Below are 18,783 nucleotides of genomic sequence, written 5' to 3'. Positions count from 1 at the left end.
TATCAGCAATTTAAGAATGATTTTAGGACAGGGTGGCCACCAGATTTCGATTTTCAATTTCCCGGTTTTTTCCCGGTTTTCTCCCGGGACCAGAAGGAATTTTCCGGAATGTTTTTAAACCAAATTACAATGTTTTTTAGGCTAACGTTAATATCATCATACTTTTTGAACGCATACATTTGGTTCAAAGTTTGAATTCCTCAAGAAAGCTTTCAAATCTTGAGTAAAAAGTAAGTAAGTTGTAAACGAAGCCGTTTTTATCTGTTATCAATCAAACCTCTAATTTTCAAATTATTGGGTTTTTTCATCAAAAGTCGTTTTTATTTTTTTAAATAAGATAAATTATAAAAAGAATTTATGAATTTTGTAAAATAGATTTACAAAAATACGTTGCTATCAACATTGATGTAAATGCTCGTTAATTTTCTTTGAAAAAAGGTTTTGTGAATTCAAAAAGAACAATTCTTCCAAGAATTATCAATTTCTGTGAATTTTTTTTTGCTAAAATTATGTGAGTACTTTCTTTTTAACCAAAAAAGTCTTTTTGCATCATTAGTCTAAACAAAAATGTATACACTTTGGCAGCAGCGCAGGAAAAGTGCCATACAAATGTAAAAAAATCGATACCTTGAAACTTTCTTTTTAGAATAATTTTAATAAAAAATACTTTCTAAAAAACCCAAAACACATAATGGTAAAAACAATTAAAAAATTATCGTGCTGTGAGTTTTTCAACAACACATAAGGCGGGTACACATTTTATTTAAAGTTTTTGTTGCCCCGAAAAATCAGGGGACAAAAAATTATTTTTTTTTTTTCATAAAGCATCAAAATTTTAATGAAAATTTAAGTGCAATCAGCTGAAATCAATTTAAAATGCATTCCCTTGCGTCTAGAATAATTTTTAAGCATGTTTGGGTTGATTTAATAATCTTTTGAATTTTTGAAAATTTTCGATCTTTATTTTTTTATTCGTTCTTTTTTTTTGTTTTCGTCAAATCTTGCATTTTTTGAAGACTTCTGATTGCAAAACAACTGAACTAGCGTAAAATGCATTTTTAACACTTTTTGCATTCAAATGTTGAGACTATGGCTTGTTCTTTGAATTTTTATATTTTTTTTTCAGATTTAAACATACTACACATACTTTTTTGAAGTTGTAGCTATTTTCAATTAAAAAATAATTCTATTTTATCTCTAAAAAATCAAATGGTTGAGAAAATTCTTTACAGCATTCTTTTTTGAACATTTTTGATCCATTCTTTTGTTGCTGAGATACAGGCCAAGAAAAATATTTTAAAAGAGTGTATTTTGTGTGACAATTTGAAGGAAAAGTCTTGATCTTTAAATTTAGAGAGATATTTACTGTAATGTTGTTTTCGTACCATGATATCCATATTTTCCACCTGGGTGCAGAATAGTGGTTCGCAAAGCGGCCTCAATTTAGAACTGTCAAAGCGGAACCAATTAACTGTTCGCAAAATGATAACAAGAAGTGGCAAGTATTGTAATCGCTCTATAATTTATTTTGTCGGTGGCGTCGAGCTTTTGAGGTATTCAAAGTATACAATCTCGGAACTTCGATTAGGTGTTCTTCTGATTCACAAAATTCCACCCATTTTTGACGCAATATTTCGTCACGTGGAAAACAAAAAAGGCCTCTTTTGGCCGCTCATTGATTAGTATACGAACAAAAAAACCACGAAGCCCTTAATTTTTCAACGAAAATTTAAACATAAACAGAATCAAAAAAATTTATAACAAGTCATTTCAGCAGCAAAAAATATGTCACGCTTTAGCTTGAACATAGCCTTCCACTTTGTTCATGTTTACAGCTGTAGTGCAGATGTATTAGTGGGGAGCAGTGGAGAGCATTCGAAAATCACGTTACGCATTCTGTCTTTTCAGCACCCAGTTTTCCACTTACAAAAAAATCCTAATTTTAATTTTATGCAAAACTAATATTTTAGCAAAGATGGGGTAAATATCCGCCATTACGGGGTTTGTCTTCCGGACCCCCTGAGACCGCTCGTGGTACCCCCAGGGGTACATGTACCCCAGGTTGAGAACCGCTGGTAGAGCAAACATTTTCTTTATTAAAAAAAACAAATTCGTCTGGTAAAAGTATCATAGGATACAACAGAAAAAAAAATCCATAGCCAAGAAGCATGAGTATATCACATAAATTCAAACATAGATTTCGCGAATTCTTCATTTAGAATAACAGGAATAATATTCTTATTGAGAAAAGAACATATTGAATACATAAAAGAGTCTTTTGTCAAATTTTAACGAAACTTAAAATATTTTCCCGGTTTGTCGGTCGAATTCCCGAGTTTTTCCCGGTTTTCTCCCGGTGGATAAAAATCCCGGTTTTTTCCCGGTTTTCCCGGTTTTTTCCCGAGGTGGCCACCCTGTTTTAGGACTAAACTGTGCCGATTGCGAACGTATACGAATACGAAGTTTTTGATAGTCTCAACCCCCGGTGGTTGATCACTTTTTCATTTGACACTTTTTTAGTGGTTGGTCAAAGTCAAACTAAAAAGTGATGAACTGTCACTTTTTATACGGGACTCACACTTACTATCATACTATATGTTTGGTAGTGTGTGTGAGTTCCGTGTAAAGAGGGTGTCAAACTAAAAAGTGACCCCGTTGTTCGTTTGACAACAATTCGTGTCAAGCCATCTTTTTTTATGAAATATAATCGAAAATTATTTCTGTCAATTTCTAAAAAGGGGGCACCATTTACGAGTTGTATCCATGTTTAGGTTATTTTTTGAAGAAAATAACTTTTTTTGTATCTTTCGGCAGTCGTGCAAGTGTACTTTGTGTACTGTTTGTAAAAATGAGTGTAATGGAGGCTGAAAACGCGACTTCCAAAGGGTGATTTTCTTATTTGAATGCGACAGAAAATTACAAACGCATAAATAATTATGAAAATTATTAAATTGCCTATAATTCCGAATCTCAAAATGCAAAAAAAGCAGAGCAATCCACTTAAACGACCCCCGGGTCTTTTGCGGTCTCTATTGCAAGTTTCTGCTTATTTCTAGGCGTCCGAAGGTTATTTGTGTTGAGTCACCCCAAACCTTTTTTACGCAAATGTACTGACGTTTTACTTCCCCATCCGATAGAAGGCCAGGAGGATAAGGCGGGAATTTATCCCGCGCCCCACAGCAACTTAGAGATCGGCAGCCGAACCACCGCGCCACGAGGGAGGCCCGGCAGAATCCTAATATTAAGAGGACGGATTTTGTTTATTGCTCGAAAAAAGTAAAAAAGAGGGAAAAAAGTGAACTAGACTGTCAGGCAGAAAAAAAATAAAAGCTTTGAAAAATTTTAACAGAAATTAATAAAATCAGAAAGCTAGACATTTTTCAATTTAAATTAAAAAAATTCAAAATTCAAAATAAATCAGAAATTTGTAAACTTAAAATAAAAACAAACATGTTTTTTAACAAAAAATAATTTTAAAAATTCAAAAAATCTAAAATTAAAAAGATTAAAGAATCTGAAGTTTAAAAAAAAAATCACAAAGATTAAACAAAATATTCAAAAAATCTGAAATCAAAAAATTCAAAAACTAAAAAATTTTAAAATTCAAAAATTCAGAAGTTAAAAATAAAAAAAATCCAAAATTAAAAATTTGGAAAGTATAGAACATCAAAAATTAAATATTTAATAATGCTTCAAATGAATTAAAAAAAACATTATAATTTCAAATTTATATAACAATGAATCGAAAGCTTAAAAAATTAAAAATTCTAAAATCAAAAAATGTGTTTTTGACTAAATATTTAACTCCAAAACTTTCTGATTTTCTGGCGGTAATTTATAATTTAACAGTTACAAATTTCAAAATTAAATATCTTAAGTACTTAAAAATGTGAGAATTCAAGAATTTCAAAATTTATGAAAACAAACAAACAAATTTTAAAAAAAATAATTTTCAAATCCAAAGTTGAAAAATATGAAGAATCCAAAAATTTAAAAATCAAAAAATTTTAAAATTACAAAGTTTAAAAAAAAACAGATTTTCAAAAAATCTGAAATCAATTAACTCATAACTTAAAATTAAAGAAAAACGAAAATTCAAAATTTGGAAAGTATAGATCATCAAAATTTCAATATTTAATAATGCTCCAATTAAACTAAAAAAAAAAACAAAAAAACATTATAATCTCAAATTCATAAAACAATGAATCAAATGCCTAAAAAAATTCTAAAAACAAGGAAAATTCCAAAACTGTATGATTTTCAGGCGACATTACATTAAACATTTTTAATATTAAATTAAATTATTTACAACATAAATTGTACCAATATAAGAATTTAAGGATTCAAGTAAGGATTTTTAAAATAAATTTTATTCGGGAATTTTAGAATCTTAGAGTTTAAGATTTTTTGAATTATAACAATTTTAGTTTTTTTTTATTTCTTTGAATTCATCTATTTTCAGCTCTTTAATTTTCTATATCTAATATTTTTTTAAAGAAGCATTTTGATTTTTTGCAACTTTTCTTGACCGCGTTCCTTCCGATTTCAATACCGTACATCAACAATGCTTAGTTTTGTAATTTGAGATAAAAAATCTGAAATTAAAATTAACGCAACTCCCATTTATTAAAGTTTAAAAAATTAGAAATTTAGAAACATGCAAAAAAAATCTAGCATTCTTATAAGAAATTTAAAAAAAAATGCATTTTTGTTTTTTTAAATTAATTTTCGGAGTGTTGAAGTTTTGAATTCTTAAAATTTTAGAATTTTTAAGCCTTTGAATTAAAAAAAGGCTTCGTATACAAATCGAGATTTTCTCGATCGTCAGTAGTAATTTAATCGATGGTAGATCGTAATGCTTGCTTAGGGCGTGTCCTACTAGACCTAGATATTCTACTGTATCTTTAAATATTTGAATTAGTATTTTTGTCCATTTTTGGGATATCTTTTGTTTTTTGTTTTTCAAGCAAGACTTGTGGGCTGTCATCGCAATGAAAATTCTACTAAGTCTAACAATTTTTGTGAACATTTTTGTCTAAGGACGAAACATTTATTTGTCTATTCATGCACAAACATTGTTATACGAAACGATGTTTTCTTTTAATCCTTGCTCATTCAGTTTAGTACACTTAGGCTAAAGATGGTAGAGTTGTGTTGCTTAATTTATTATTCTGATGTAATAATTAATTATTATAATAACTGCTAAATATTTTGCATAGATTTCCATGGTCTACATTTATATATTATTCGTCATACATAATGTCGGCTAAACTGTGTAGCTCTTTTTTCGGTTAGTTTTTTTTTTTTTGCGGGAAGTTGATAATAAATAAGAATAATAATACAATTATGTTTGGCGTTGCTCGAGAGAAAGCAAATTGCTAAAAGTCTAAAGCGCCAAAGTAACGAGTATGGAATAGAGAACCTAAAGAGTAAAAGCAAAACTCACCCCGAGCACCGGTCCCGGGATTCAGATGGCAAAACAGGAAACCGTTGGCAAATCGATCACAGCCCGATTCGCGGCGGAGCGCTCACCTTCAACGCACTGGAATCGCCGCTTCCGTCGTCCGTGGTGCGACTTCCAAGGAACGACGACGGTGACGTCGCTGTCAACCGACACTCGACCGTCCGCACCGATTCCCGCTCGTGGATGACCGTGTCACAACGGGGGCAGCGCAGCTTCGATCCGGACGCCTCGGTCGGCGAATCGGCTGCGGGCATGGTGCAGAATCGGCTCGCGCAGTCCTTGTGAAGAGCGTGGCCACAGTTGCCGAACACGACGATCGAATCTTTCGCGGCAGTGTACAGCTTGGACCGGCAGATGGTGCACTTGATCGACTTGACGCAGAGGCCGCGGCGGGCGAAACGGCGCTCGCGGGACAGCACCGAGTGGAGATCTTTGCCGAGGACGCGGGAGGTCGTTTCGAGGAGGACCGTTTCGTAGGCCGAGTTGGACAGCATGCCGATGAGGACGTGCTTGATGTCGCCAAAGTTGCCGGTTTTGGTGCCGGATGTGAGCACCAGCTGGACCAGTTTGGCCAGGTCTACGAACTCGCTCGCCGAGTGGAGGATGTTTTTGGTGATTTGGGTGAGGTCGGAGCGGGAGAGGACGATTTTTAGGAGGGAGAACCAGAGCTCTTCGCGTTCGGCTTCGGACAGGATGGAGGAGGCGCGGGTGCATAGGCCGGACACTTGCAGGGCGCACAGCTCGGCGGTGCTTTCGGGGGCTTCCTTGAGGGCTTCGACGGCAATGGCGTACGCTGATTGGAAGTCGCCCTGCTTTTCGTACAGGTAGATGAGGGCTGCGCTCATGCCGGCGCTTTTGATCGTCGCGACGGCAAAGTCTAACCGGTACGAGTCGTTGGATTTGAGAAATTCGATGACCTCTTCGGGTTGGAATTGACAGAGGAGTTGGAGGTAGCGTTCGCAGTCGCGCGTCTCGAGTTGGAGTGAGAGTTTGAGTAGTTGACGCAGGAATTGAAACAGCTTCTCCGGGGTGTCGTCCAGCAGTTGAAGGAATTGGTTCAGATGTCGCATAAATTGTTCCGTTACGACGCGGGTCGTCTGCTCGCAGTTGATGTCCAGAATGCGCTTGAAGTTCCGCACCAACAGCGGAAACACCTGCCTTCGATCGTCTTCACTGTACTGAGCGATGTAGCTGAACAGTTCCAGATGACGGAACTCGTCCAGCAGGTAGCAATCGAAGATTTCCTCGTACCGGCCAAGCTGCTCCAGGATGTACTCCGTAACGCGGTAGCACCGGCTCTGGCGTGAAATCTTCAGCAGTTCTTCGTTTGAAATGTGACTAAGGCAGTTGGAGCGCAGCAACTCGAGCCAGGTTTGCTCCTGTTCGGAGTGTTCCCGCCGGGACATTCCTTCCGTCTCTGTTTCCGCGCTCTGTCTGGTTAGGTAACTGACGACGCGTTCCAGCAGAAGGTCGTTTTCCGGCAATTGACGTGATGAAATCTGATGGGCGATAAAGTTCAGCAAGCAACCGATCTGGGACCAACTGGCGTGTTCCGGCGTTAAAATCTCCAGCAGAATGTTGATGATCCGCTGCCGCTGGGACAGTCCAAGCTCCCCGTTGAACTCCTTCTCCTGGAATGCCAGCGATATCACGTTCAACGCTTCCCGCGTGTCAAACTCGAGCAGCGTCCTCAAAAACGGATACGGCAGCTCTCCCTCCGAAGCACTCTTGGAATGGACCACGGTCAAACAACGCAGAACTTCGTGCTTCACCGTTGCGATCATGTCCGGAGCGATCTCCCCCGTCGGATAACCTCGTCCCGCGAGGCAACTCGAAATGTACACCAACAGGCAATTACCCAAATGCGGATCACTTCCGTCGCGAATCAACGGAATCAAATCCGTCAGCGAGATCGTGTAATCCGCCAGGGCTTTCGTGTTGAGATACATCTGGGCCCGGTACAGACGCTCCTTGCGGCAAATCGTCAGCACCTGGTGCAGATCGAGACATTGCCAGTCCAGCTTCAGGATCAGATTCTCCAACCGGTTGATATGTCCCTTTCGCCACAGATGATCGCACAGGACTTGCGCCACCGAGGGCGCGATCGAGTCCAGGTCGTCATTTTCGATGTGATGCGCAACGATGGAAAGGTAGTGGTCCGGCGTGGGAAGACGATCGTACAGATCCTGCCAGAGCAGGTTCCTAAAAGAAAGCAGAGATTAGTCATTCAAATCAAACAATAACGACTTGGTCATTATGCACTCGATCGTAATTGTTCGAATCACGATCGAGATTTCGATTTTGATCATAAGATTTTGCCATCGACAAAATGCGACTAAAGATCGAGTTTTTTTTAATTTAAGTATTAAAAAATTCAATAAAAATCTAAAAACATTGAATATTTAAAAAATAAATAGATTATATAATTAAAAAATCAAACGCATCTGCAGCCTGAAAAAATACTATTTACAGGGTGACCACTCAAATCCAATTTTCAAATTCCCGACTTATTCCCGACTTTTCCAGAACCTCAAAAAATAAGTATTGCTTTTCTGAAGAATGATTTCGTTTTAAAAACTCTTTATTATGAGAGGACAAAATATCTAAAGAAAATCAAACAGTTTAAGTAAAAAAAATAAAATTCCAAAAATAAATTCTTAAAACTTTCAACCTTTCTTCAAAAATAAAAGCATTGTTTTGAGTAAAAACATAAATCATCAGATTTTGAACTTTTTTTTTTACCCGAAAAATATATATAATTTCAATTTTTATTTTTGAAATAACCAAACATAAAGTTTTTTTGAATTTGCGTTTTAACTGGCAATGAAAATGATGAATGAAATGAGTTATTTGTTGTAACTCTGACAAATTCTTATTAATTTAATCAAGCCAATCCAATTTTTATTTTTTTTCCCGTCATTAGAAAAAAAAAACATGAAAAATCTATTACGATCAATTCGCAATTCGCAATTCGCAATTTTCAGTGTAAGAACGGGCCTTGACCGATCTTATGCACTAGGTTCCCGACGAACACGCACTGCCCTTACACCTACATCTCACCCTTGCTCTGAGTCAGTACGAGCAGCACGCTAGAACACGCTTTGAGTGTTCGTGCCAGGCATGCACACCTTCTTTTCCGGTTACGCATTTTAACTCGGCCGGGGGTGGTACATTACGTAGGGTTTGATGTAAGTATAAGCGCCTAACCATCTATAGTGTGCCTATCAACTTTCATTAAAGCAAAAACTGTTTTATTTTTAGTTCGAATTCAAAACTAATTGTTATTTTACTGTGTATTGTTTTCTCCTGAAACCTTTCCTAGTGTTGAGTCGTGTTTATATGTTGCTTTTTCTTTTGTCGCGGTGTTTTGTTACAATTTTTGGTCCTAAGCATGTTATTAAAGTTTACCAAAAGTACAATAGTAATATTTGTGTTAATCCTTTAATCATTCCATAAATTGAGTAAGGGCTCGAACCTCACTTGCTTGAGAAAAAGGTGAAGTTTCAAAACAATGGACAGTGAAGGAAATATACTATGTAAAGAATCAATAGTAAAAGAAAGATAGTAATTTATGAAGTAGATAAAGAAATTAACAATAGTTAATAAATAGCTTAGATTGTATTGAGGGCAATTTACCGGGAAGATGAGAAATTATTCAAATAGATAAATAAAGAAAAGGCACATGATAAACAAAATTGACATCGCTGCCAAATTAAGGGAAAGCAGACAGTTTGTTACAGCAGCATCAATTGGTAAAATAGAGTGGAAAAGAGAATCAAATAAGTAAAATCGAAATCAAATGGAGGAAAGTAAACAGAAGCCGTTTTAGAAAATCAGTGAAACAAAATAAACAGAAGATAGCTGTTAGCTGAAATGGAAAGAAGAGAAACCCCGTTCTGCGATGCTCAGGTACATCCACAGCAGTTGACTCAACATACTGCGAATCAAAACAATACCGTCTACAATCACAAATTACTTCCCTTTCCCACATTGACGCGCCCCTTTCTTCTAGCCGTCTCTACTCTGACCCTCGCTGGTCAAAGGTTTACGAGTCGTTTCCACAGGCCACCAGCTAGGTTACACCTTGTCATCATGATGACTAAACCAAGCCAACGTGGAGGTAAGAAAATAGGACACTTGCAAGGAACCAGAGCCATGCTGTTTTGTCCAAACAGCACTACGAATGTAGTTGGGCTCTTTCCGGGATGTTCCTCGCCTAGGTGTGTCAACCGACGAGTATCATCAGTATCATGCACCCTTGGCCTGCATGAAAAATCTATTACGATCAATTGAGAATAAATTGTATAACGTTCATCAATAAATTTCTTATCAAGTGAAGGCTTTCCAAACTTTTTACAAATGTTGTGCTCTCAAACAAAACGGAAAAGATGTTAAACTTCAGAAAAACAATATTTTCGTAAATTCATTAATATACTGACCATATCTGAAAGTCAAAAATTTTGATTTAATTTTTTACCAGTTTTATTTACAATTTCAAGATTCTGAAATATTTTTAAAGCGTAAAACAGTTTTTCCATTTTTCATTCAGAACAAAAAACGTTTGTATTATTTTCGATATTAAAATTTTCCGAAAACTGAAAACGAAGCATTATCTATAGTCTATCACACAAAGGTTTAAGGGAATCAAATATTTTGACACAATATTAGAAATGACTGAATGAACATTTAAAAAAAATTACCACAAATAAAAATTATGCCAAACTGAAGTTGGATTCAATTTTTAAATATTCAACCAATTTGGCAAAATGGAACAGAATCAGAATCATAACTATACGCTGGCCTTGTTGTTATTTGAAGTTAGATGTTATGTTATCATTTGTTCGATAAACTTAGTCAAAAATAAATAACAATCTTTTTATTCATAAAAAATTGAGTCAAATATATGCCACAATTATCATCAAATCACAAATTCCCGACTTTTTCCCGATTTTTTGTGGATTTTGGCGAATTTCCACCTTTTCCCCGACTTTCCCGATTTCCCGACTTGAGTGGCCACCTTGTATTTAAAAAAATCGAAATATTAAAAAAAATAATTAAAAATAACAAAGAATTAAATTAATAAAAAAATACATATATAAGCATTTAAAAAATTACAAAAATTAACAACAATAAAAATAATAAAACAAATATATAAAATTTTAAGAAAAAAACTGACAACTTGAATGAAAGTTGTTTTGCAATCATTAGTTTTCAAAATGTCTTTAGTAAATAACTTTTCTCGGTAGGTACTGTATAATTTACATTTAAATTTCACAAAAAAATCAAAATATTTTTAATCGAGCAAAAATATGGAAAATATGATTATTTTTTTTTTTTCAGTGGTGGACTTTCTATTTTTAATAAAATTTTGCAGCTCTTTGATTTTTTTTGTTTGTTCTCTAATTTTTCGGGCAAACATAAACTTTGAAATATGTTTGGAATGGCCTATTTTAAATTCTTTATTTTTTTCAATTTTCAAATTTAATTTTTTTTATCTGAATTTTTATGTGTTTGATTTTTTTTATTTCTTTTTTTATTTTAGGCTGTTGCAAACAAGTTGCAAATATTTTTCAAAGTTTTTGTTCTCGAAAAATCAGAGAGCAAAAAAATATAAATATTTTTTTTTTAATCTCAAAATCTCAATGGAAACTTAAGCGCCATCAGCTGAAATAAATTTAAAATGCATTCCTCTTCGTTTAAAATCGTTTTTTAGGGATTACTCAAAAATTACTAGAATTTTAGTTAATTATCGAGTACCGCAAAATAGTAGTTTATGCAACAAGTTGCAAAAAGAGGATTTTTTCAGCATGAGTCGTACATTTATCCAACGAGGTTCACCGAGTTGGATAAATACGACGAGTGCTGAAAAAATCAAGGTTTGCAACGAGTTCCATACAACATTTTTTGCAATTCCGAGAAACACCCATTGAGTGAAATTTTAAGTCAAATTTTCATGTATTTTGTCACTAAATCGTTTAAATAAAAAAATGTTGAAAAGTGTTACTTTTCGAAACAAGTGCTGAAAAGTTTAACTTTTCAGCATCCTTTTCAGTGCTGAAAAATAGAACTTTTCTGCATTTATTTTGAAAAGTATTGCTATTCGATTCTGTTATTTTTGGTACAGAAAAGTAGGCTATTTCGTCGCTCAAGAATGACAGGAAAAGTAAGAAGTTTCACGACGGAATTGCAAAAAGTTTTTTTTTGCTTAATTTTTTTTTTTCGTCAAATTTAATTGTTTTTGATAAATAATGACTGCAAATCCACCGTACGAGTGTAATAATATGAATATAATGCATTCATTTTCGAAAAAAATCATATTCGTCTGGACTTTTTAAAGCCTTTTAGATTTTTAAAATTTTGTATTTTTATTTTTTTAATATGAAAACTTTTGAAATTTTAAAATGTTCTATTTTATAAAAACAAATTTTTATTTTTTTATGTTTTATTTTGATTATTTTTAATTTTTTTAATTATTTATACTTTTTTTTATTTATTTTCTTGATATTTTTTTTTTTTTACTTTTGTTACTTTTTTTGTTTAAATAAGGCCTGACCCCCCCCCCCCCCCCCCGCTTCAAAAAAATCCCAAAATATCAGTGGACAAAAAAATAACCATTACCGAAAGTTGAAATTTTCTTTGAAAAAAAAATGAGCAATTGGCTGTCAATTATGTTCAACACATGTCATAATGTTTATTATGGTATTTTAAATCAAATATAGAACACCTTAAGATTGCAAATTTTTGAATTTTGTTGGTTGATTGATTGATGTTGTAGCCACAGATCGGAAAAAAGACATAAAAGCTTAGGAAAAAATACTTTCATAGATTTATTGATATTTTGCCAATTTTTTGCAGTTGCATAACTGTAATAATAGAAAGCATTTTGTGATACTTTTTGCTTCTAAATGTTGAAAATTTTGCTTGAAATTTATTAAAAATAAATGGTTTTTGTAGCCCCTCCCCACTCGACCTTTATTAGGGACAAAAACTTTAAATAAAAATTTTACCAGCAACAAATCAAAAACATGCTACATATTACAATTTTCGATTGTAAATTCTTCTTACTATCGAGAAATCTCGATCGTGAGTCAAAAAATGACGATCGAGTGCAATAGATCTCCACGTAAGATTTCTTCATACTTACTTTTCATTAATCTCGATCAAACAGGCCACGATCGCTTCCAGGCACGCTTCGGGGGTCTTTTTCGTGGCATTCAAATACTCGTCAAACATGCGCAATATTCGCTCCTTGGCGGCCACCAGCCGTCGGTGTCTGCCGGCCGCGGCCCGGTAACCCTCCACGGCGAGTTCAATCGCTTCGTCCCAGCGCTGCATCGACGTCAGGTAGGAAATGCGATCGCTCCAAGCCCGTGCGCTCACCCCGTGAAGACTTTTGCCCGCAAGCAGATACAGTTGATTGCCCTGCGAGACGACCGTGTTGTAACAGGCCGAGGCACCGGCCAGGGCGAGCGCAGGCGATACGTTACTACCGGTCGCAAGACCCTTGAACTGCGCCGAGTTGTACATCAGGCCCACGTTGGACAAATCGATCGACTCCATCTCTTTGTTGGTCCGAACGTCGGACAAATGCAGCACTTCCAGCGTGTCGAGACAAGCGATCGTTTTCGGTCCAAGCCAGTGCAGTGCCAGCAAATTGTACCCCAGCTGGATGTGCCGCAGGAAGATCAGGGAAATCCGACCGCTGCAGTAGCTGATCTGATGGAAGTACAAATCTGCACCGCGAGCCGCGGCCAACACCGGATCAACCGTACGGGAAGAATCGGCCGCCTGGATCAGCACCATCTGCCACGCCAGCAGCGGCAAACAGTCCGGGTAGCCGGCCATCGGATGGAATTTAATCACCTTCAACCGTGGACGGATCATGACCACAAAGAACTTGCTCAACGTGGCCAACGCAACCAGCGTGTAGTTCTTCAACGGATGTTCCTCGTCACCCAGCATGAGCGGCTCGATCGTGCAAACCTCGCCGCGAGCACCACTAAAAAGACACCGCGAGTCACAGCCCCGGATTCCCAACCTCCGCGTGAAGCTCAAACTCCACACCGAACCCCCCGAGTCCGAACAAAGTGCCAACGCCGGTCTATTCGTCCACTTCAAATGCAACACTCCCGTATTCGGCGTAATGACATCGTTCAGCGTCCGTATCACGTCTCCGGTCAGCGTGTCAATCATCAAAATGTTCCCCCGAGCAAAACCCGCCAACAACCGCGTATTGTCCTCATTAAAAGACAACGCCGAGACCGCTCCCTGCGAAATCCCGTCCTGATTGCACCACTTCAACGTCTGCGTGCAGTCAAACGCCAAAATATGCCCATGTGACGTCCCGACCGCCAACATCTGCGACACCGTACAAGAAGTGGCCAACCCGGCGTCTACCCGGTCCACCGCCGACGTGACCTGTGCCGTAACGCCCTGCAGAACCACATGCCGCAGAATCGACTCCAGTCGCATGTAATCGTCTCCACCCAGCGACGGCGTTGGCGTCCGCCCGGAACCATCAACCGCACAACGCCCCAGCGCCGACGCGCTGTCCAGATCGCTGTCGATCTCGCTCAGGACGCTCTCCAGCGTCGGCAGGTGGTCCACCGTCGGAATCGAGTACTCTTCATCGTCCAGCTGTAAATCAGAACAAAATCGTCAAGAATCCAGCAGCCGTAAACGCGTAAACAGTTGCACTACCTCCTCAATGTCCAGCTGGAGCGATTCCGCGAGCAAACTTTCGGCGGAACCATGGTCCGAATCGAGCAGCGAGTGCAGCGACGGAGCTTTCAGGTTGTTCATCATCGTCGTCGTCGCCGTTTGCTCGTTCACCAGAATGCCATGCCACGGCCTCCCGGCTGGTTTTCCAATTAAGAATTAAGGGTGTAATTTGCACTGAAATTTACGAATTTGTACTCGTCACTTAGCTTACACGTATCGTGATAATCTTTTTTTCTCTCCTCTGACTGTGATGTTGTAGTTATCGTCCTACTTTTCGCGATAACTTTTTTCCCCTGACATTCTGACAGACGTTGACGTTTCTCGCTGTTGACACTGAAAGATTTAAAAAAAAAAATACATTATTAAATTTAAAAATACCAAAAAGTTTAAAATTCTCAAATCCAAATAAAGAAAAGTGCGATAATGCGTAAATTACAAAATTACCGTTACCTGGGGCGATCGATCCGTAGAGGACCTATTTGATATGTTAACAAATATCTAAAACATGCTTTCAAATAAATATGAGCTGATCCCAAGGCTGATCCCTGCTTTATTTAACTTAAATAAATATTTATAACAGAAATAAAAAAAAGTAAAAAAATACTGTGAATTGGGTACTAAAGCCCTATGTAAATTTTTATGTACAACAATAAAAAGACATGAGAGCAACTCTCTACGAAATCGGCCGATTTCGACCATTTTTATTTTTTGTATTTTTTTATTTGATTCAAACTTTGTGGGGGCCTTTCCTATGACCAAATAAGCTATTTTGTGTCATTGGTTCACCCATACAAGTCTCCATACAATTTTGGCTGCTGTCCATACAAAAATGGTATGTAAATATTCAAACAGCTGTAACTATTGAGTGAATTTTTTGATCAATTTGGTGTCTTCGGCAAAGTTGTAGGTATTGTTGAGGACAATTCTGGAGTAACACGAGAAAAGGGCGGATAAGCATTTTGGTTTCTGGAACTATTTTGCAAATTCCAAGCCAACAGGTAACTTTTTGACAAAACTCGATGTGTTAAACAATAGCTGGCCTTCCCAGCTACCTTTTAACGCTGCGGGTTTTGTTAAATAGTTACCTATTTTCTCGGAATTTGCAAAATTGTTCTAGCTGTCAAAATGCTTATGCGCCCTTTTCAAATGTTGCTCCAGAATTGAGAAAAAAATAGATACACGGAAAAAAAAATTTGCAGATTTTTTTATCAACTTTTTTTTTAAACAAAAAATCAATTTCCCAAAGTACGTATTTTTTGATTTTCGAGATTTTTTTATATGTTTTAGGGGACTAAAATCCGCAACTTTTGAGCTATAGAGAAACATGGTCAAAAAATCTGCCGCCAAGTTATGAATTTTTGAAAAAATAGTGATTTTTGGAAAAAATCCAAATTTCATGCAAAAACAAATTTGAAGTTATTTTTTAATGCAAAATTGAATTTGCAATCGAAAACTACTTTATAATTTTTTTGATAAAGGGCTTCGTTTTCAAGATATACACTGAAAGCCCGACCATGGTAATTTTAAGAACATTTGCTAAAAATGCTGTTTATTAAATTAACTATGGCTTTTTAGTAAAAGTAAACGCAAATATGGTCAAATGTGCCATACTTCCACAAAATTGCATGGTAGCAATTACAAAATTAATAATCATTCTCTCGGTATTGGAGGGTTAAAATTACCATTCCGCTCTCGACATAGTAAAACTGACTACGTTAGTCAGTCAATTCAAGCACGGATTGTTTTTAGCAAAAATACGTCGGTACCCTACAGTATGGTAGCAACTACCATGGTTGGGTTTTCAGTGTAGCCACCGAAAGTTTGATTTTAGCAAAATATTTGCAGTTTTTTGATTTTTAAAAATAGTGACCATGAGCGACCATTTCTAAAAATATTTTTTTTGTATAGTTCAGAAAATTTGCTATAAAATTGTCTAAGAGACATTGAAGATTGGACCTCGGGTTGCTGAGATACAGCCGCTTTAAGAAAAAGAAACACGAAAATTGAAGTTTTCTAAGTCTCACCAAAACAACCCACCATTTTCTAATGTCGATATCTCAGCAACTAATGATCCGATTTTCAATGTTAATACATGAAACATTCGTGAAATTTTCCGATCTCTCCGAAAAAAATATTTGGGGGTAATATTCAATGTTTGGCCCTTTTAAAATGTTAGTCTTGATTTAATTTTTTTCAAAATATTTTTTTCGAAAAGATCGGAAAATTTCACGAATGTTTCATGTTTTAACATTGAAAATCGGACCATTAGTTGCTGAGATATCGACATTAGAAAATGGTGGGTTGTTTTGGTGAGACTTAGAAAACTTCAATTTTCGTGTTTCTTTTTCTTAAAGCGGCTGTATCTCAGCAACCCGAGGTCCAATCTTCAATGTCTCTTAGACAATTTTATAGCAAATTTTCTGAACTATACAAAAAAAAATATTTTTAGAAATGGTCGCTCATGGTCACTATTTTTAAAAATCGAAAAACTGCAAATATTTTGCTAAAATCAAACTTTCGGTGGCTATATCTTGAAAACGAAGCCCTTTATCAAAAAAATTGTAAAGTAGTTTTCGATTGCAAATTCAATTTTGCATTAAAAATTGATTTCAAATTTGTTTTTGCATGAAATTTGAAATTTTTTCCAAAAATCACTATTTTTTCAAAAATTCACGACCAGAGGTAAGACACGGGGAAGTGGATGGGAATGTTAGCCGATACTTGAGTGATGGGACCGCTAAATCAGCTGCGTCACCGACAAAGTATCACATGAGTTTTGAGGGGTTAGTAAGATGGGTATGAGGTCAGGATTCACTGTGGTAGGTGATGCGACCATAAGCAATTTGTTTATCGGTTGAAATTTTAAAAATCTTAGGCAGCCGGCTGCGGAAAGATAGCTATCTAGGGATTTAAATATAGTATTAATTCGACCGCGATTCTCCAGAAATTCTCCGTCGGCGTGCCTTCCGATCAACGGTGATGTAGGAAGGGCTTCATTTATTGAAATGATTTTATATCATAAGCCTTAAAAAATATTCGACGGCGTGCCTTCCAATCATCGATGATATAGAAAGGACTTAATCCAGCAATACGACTTGCTAGTCTCAAAAAAATAGGTACGTTTTTGTAAAAAAAAACTATAAAAACAGATCAACATAAAAAAAACTCATCGGCCAACGAACGCGATGAAAAAAAAACAATGAAAAAAAAGAAGAAGGTAAAAAAAAAACAGAACTGCGCGTCCCGAAAAGCACCACACTAATGATGCTATTATTTAATTATAATGACCAATCACCTCATGCACTCGAACAGCGACACAAAAGAGACGGAAAATAACACGAAAAAACAGGACTGCGCGTCCACACAGGCACCGCACTACTGATGCCATTATTTAATTATAATGACCAATCACCTCTGTGGCAAATGGGCAGTATTCATGATTGCTGAGAGTCGCAGGACTCTCGCCCTTTGCTATTAGTAAGTATCCAGCAAAGCAAAGGGTATAGCATGCATTTGATACTGTCAACTCCCATTCGGCTGTGTTCTCGTCGCTGTCATGTTGTAAACTGGAGCCGAGGGTGGTCCTGTTGTGAATTCTAGTTGGAGGTGGTCCGAAGATCATTGAAGAAGGTAGAATTCGCCATCACCTAAGACACGAAGGCACGAAGGATAGACCATGTCTTGGGGGGTGAAAGGATGATAGGATTTAGTGATAATACCACAATTTTAATATTTGTCTTTCTCTCTTATTTCAGAGGATGCCTGGTCTGAGTTCTAAGTGTTTCAGAAGCCTTCCGCTCTACACAATGGAGCCTTTCTTCTATCATTTCCTGTATTTTGAAAAAGGTGATGCGCCGAATGTGGACATATAGTTTATCACACTTACTCCATACGGTGTGAACGTGAAATGCTGTATGTTTGCAATTGGTGCATTGGCTATTTTCAAAAAACAAGCTAGATTTTTCCTTTTATTTTAAGATAAAATTTAGTAAAATCTATCCATCTACTATTGCTATAACTTGTCCCTTACCTCACCACCTTTAACTACTCAAACTTGGAATTGCAATACATTATTGTAGAAATATAACTGCTGATAAAATTTTTGGTAAGAAATTTGGGCATAACTGTTATTAATATGATTAAAGGTACGTTCAATCTGTTTTATTATATATGTTAACTATTCAAGTTTGTTTGTTTTGTCCCATATTTCACAACTTCAGTTGTTTTCTTGTAAACTTTTCGTTACAAGTAGGTAGTTCTGTCTAGTTGCAAAATAAGGTTTCTTTATTCTTTCTTTCTGTGTTAGTCTGTTATTCAATGTTCGATTTTATTTTACATTGTACTTATCCCATTTTTTCTCTTTTTCTCTTTCATGTACCTTGCGAGCATACGATGACCGAAAAAGTCATTGTATAAGCCAACACATGTGTATTTTTCACAAAGCCGCGAAACAGAACAAGTATTTTTATAAGTGCGTGAATAACAATCGGTCGTTGAAGCTCAAAAAAATGTGAGAACAATATCGCGCCGTGGTTCAGTGATAATAAGGCGAAGAAAGTAGACGACGATTCCGCATGAAGAATATAGCGGAAATTATG

At 36.4% G+C, this 18,783-nt stretch overlaps 1 protein-coding gene and 1 long non-coding RNA gene across 2 annotated transcripts; both read right to left on the bottom strand.

Moving 5' to 3' along the window:
- Positions 1-121: 121 nt before the first annotated feature.
- On the bottom strand, positions 122-3,328 carry LOC128093500 (uncharacterized). Its single transcript, XR_008212536.1, has 2 exons — positions 1,924-3,328; positions 122-1,406 (listed from the first exon to the last, which is right to left on the bottom strand). It is a non-coding gene; the product is annotated as an uncharacterized LOC128093500 (long non-coding RNA).
- A 1,682-nt stretch (positions 3,329-5,010) lies between these two features.
- Positions 5,011-14,460, bottom strand: LOC120417810 (vacuolar protein sorting-associated protein 8 homolog). Its single transcript, XM_039580009.2, has 4 exons — positions 14,397-14,460; positions 14,165-14,322; positions 12,609-14,101; positions 5,011-7,666 (listed from the first exon to the last, which is right to left on the bottom strand). The coding sequence occupies exons 2-4, from the start codon at positions 14,267-14,269 to the stop codon at positions 5,503-5,505; spliced, it is 3,762 nt and encodes a 1,253-aa protein (XP_039435943.1). The 5' UTR covers positions 14,270-14,322; positions 14,397-14,460; the 3' UTR covers positions 5,011-5,502.
- Between the last annotated feature and the right edge of the window lie 4,323 nt (positions 14,461-18,783).

Source organism: Culex pipiens, chromosome 3 (assembly GCF_016801865.2).
Source record: "Culex pipiens pallens isolate TS chromosome 3, TS_CPP_V2, whole genome shotgun sequence".
Taxonomy (NCBI): Eukaryota; Metazoa; Arthropoda; class Insecta; order Diptera; family Culicidae; genus Culex; species Culex pipiens.
This window is presented reverse-complemented; position numbering and strand designations above follow the sequence as displayed.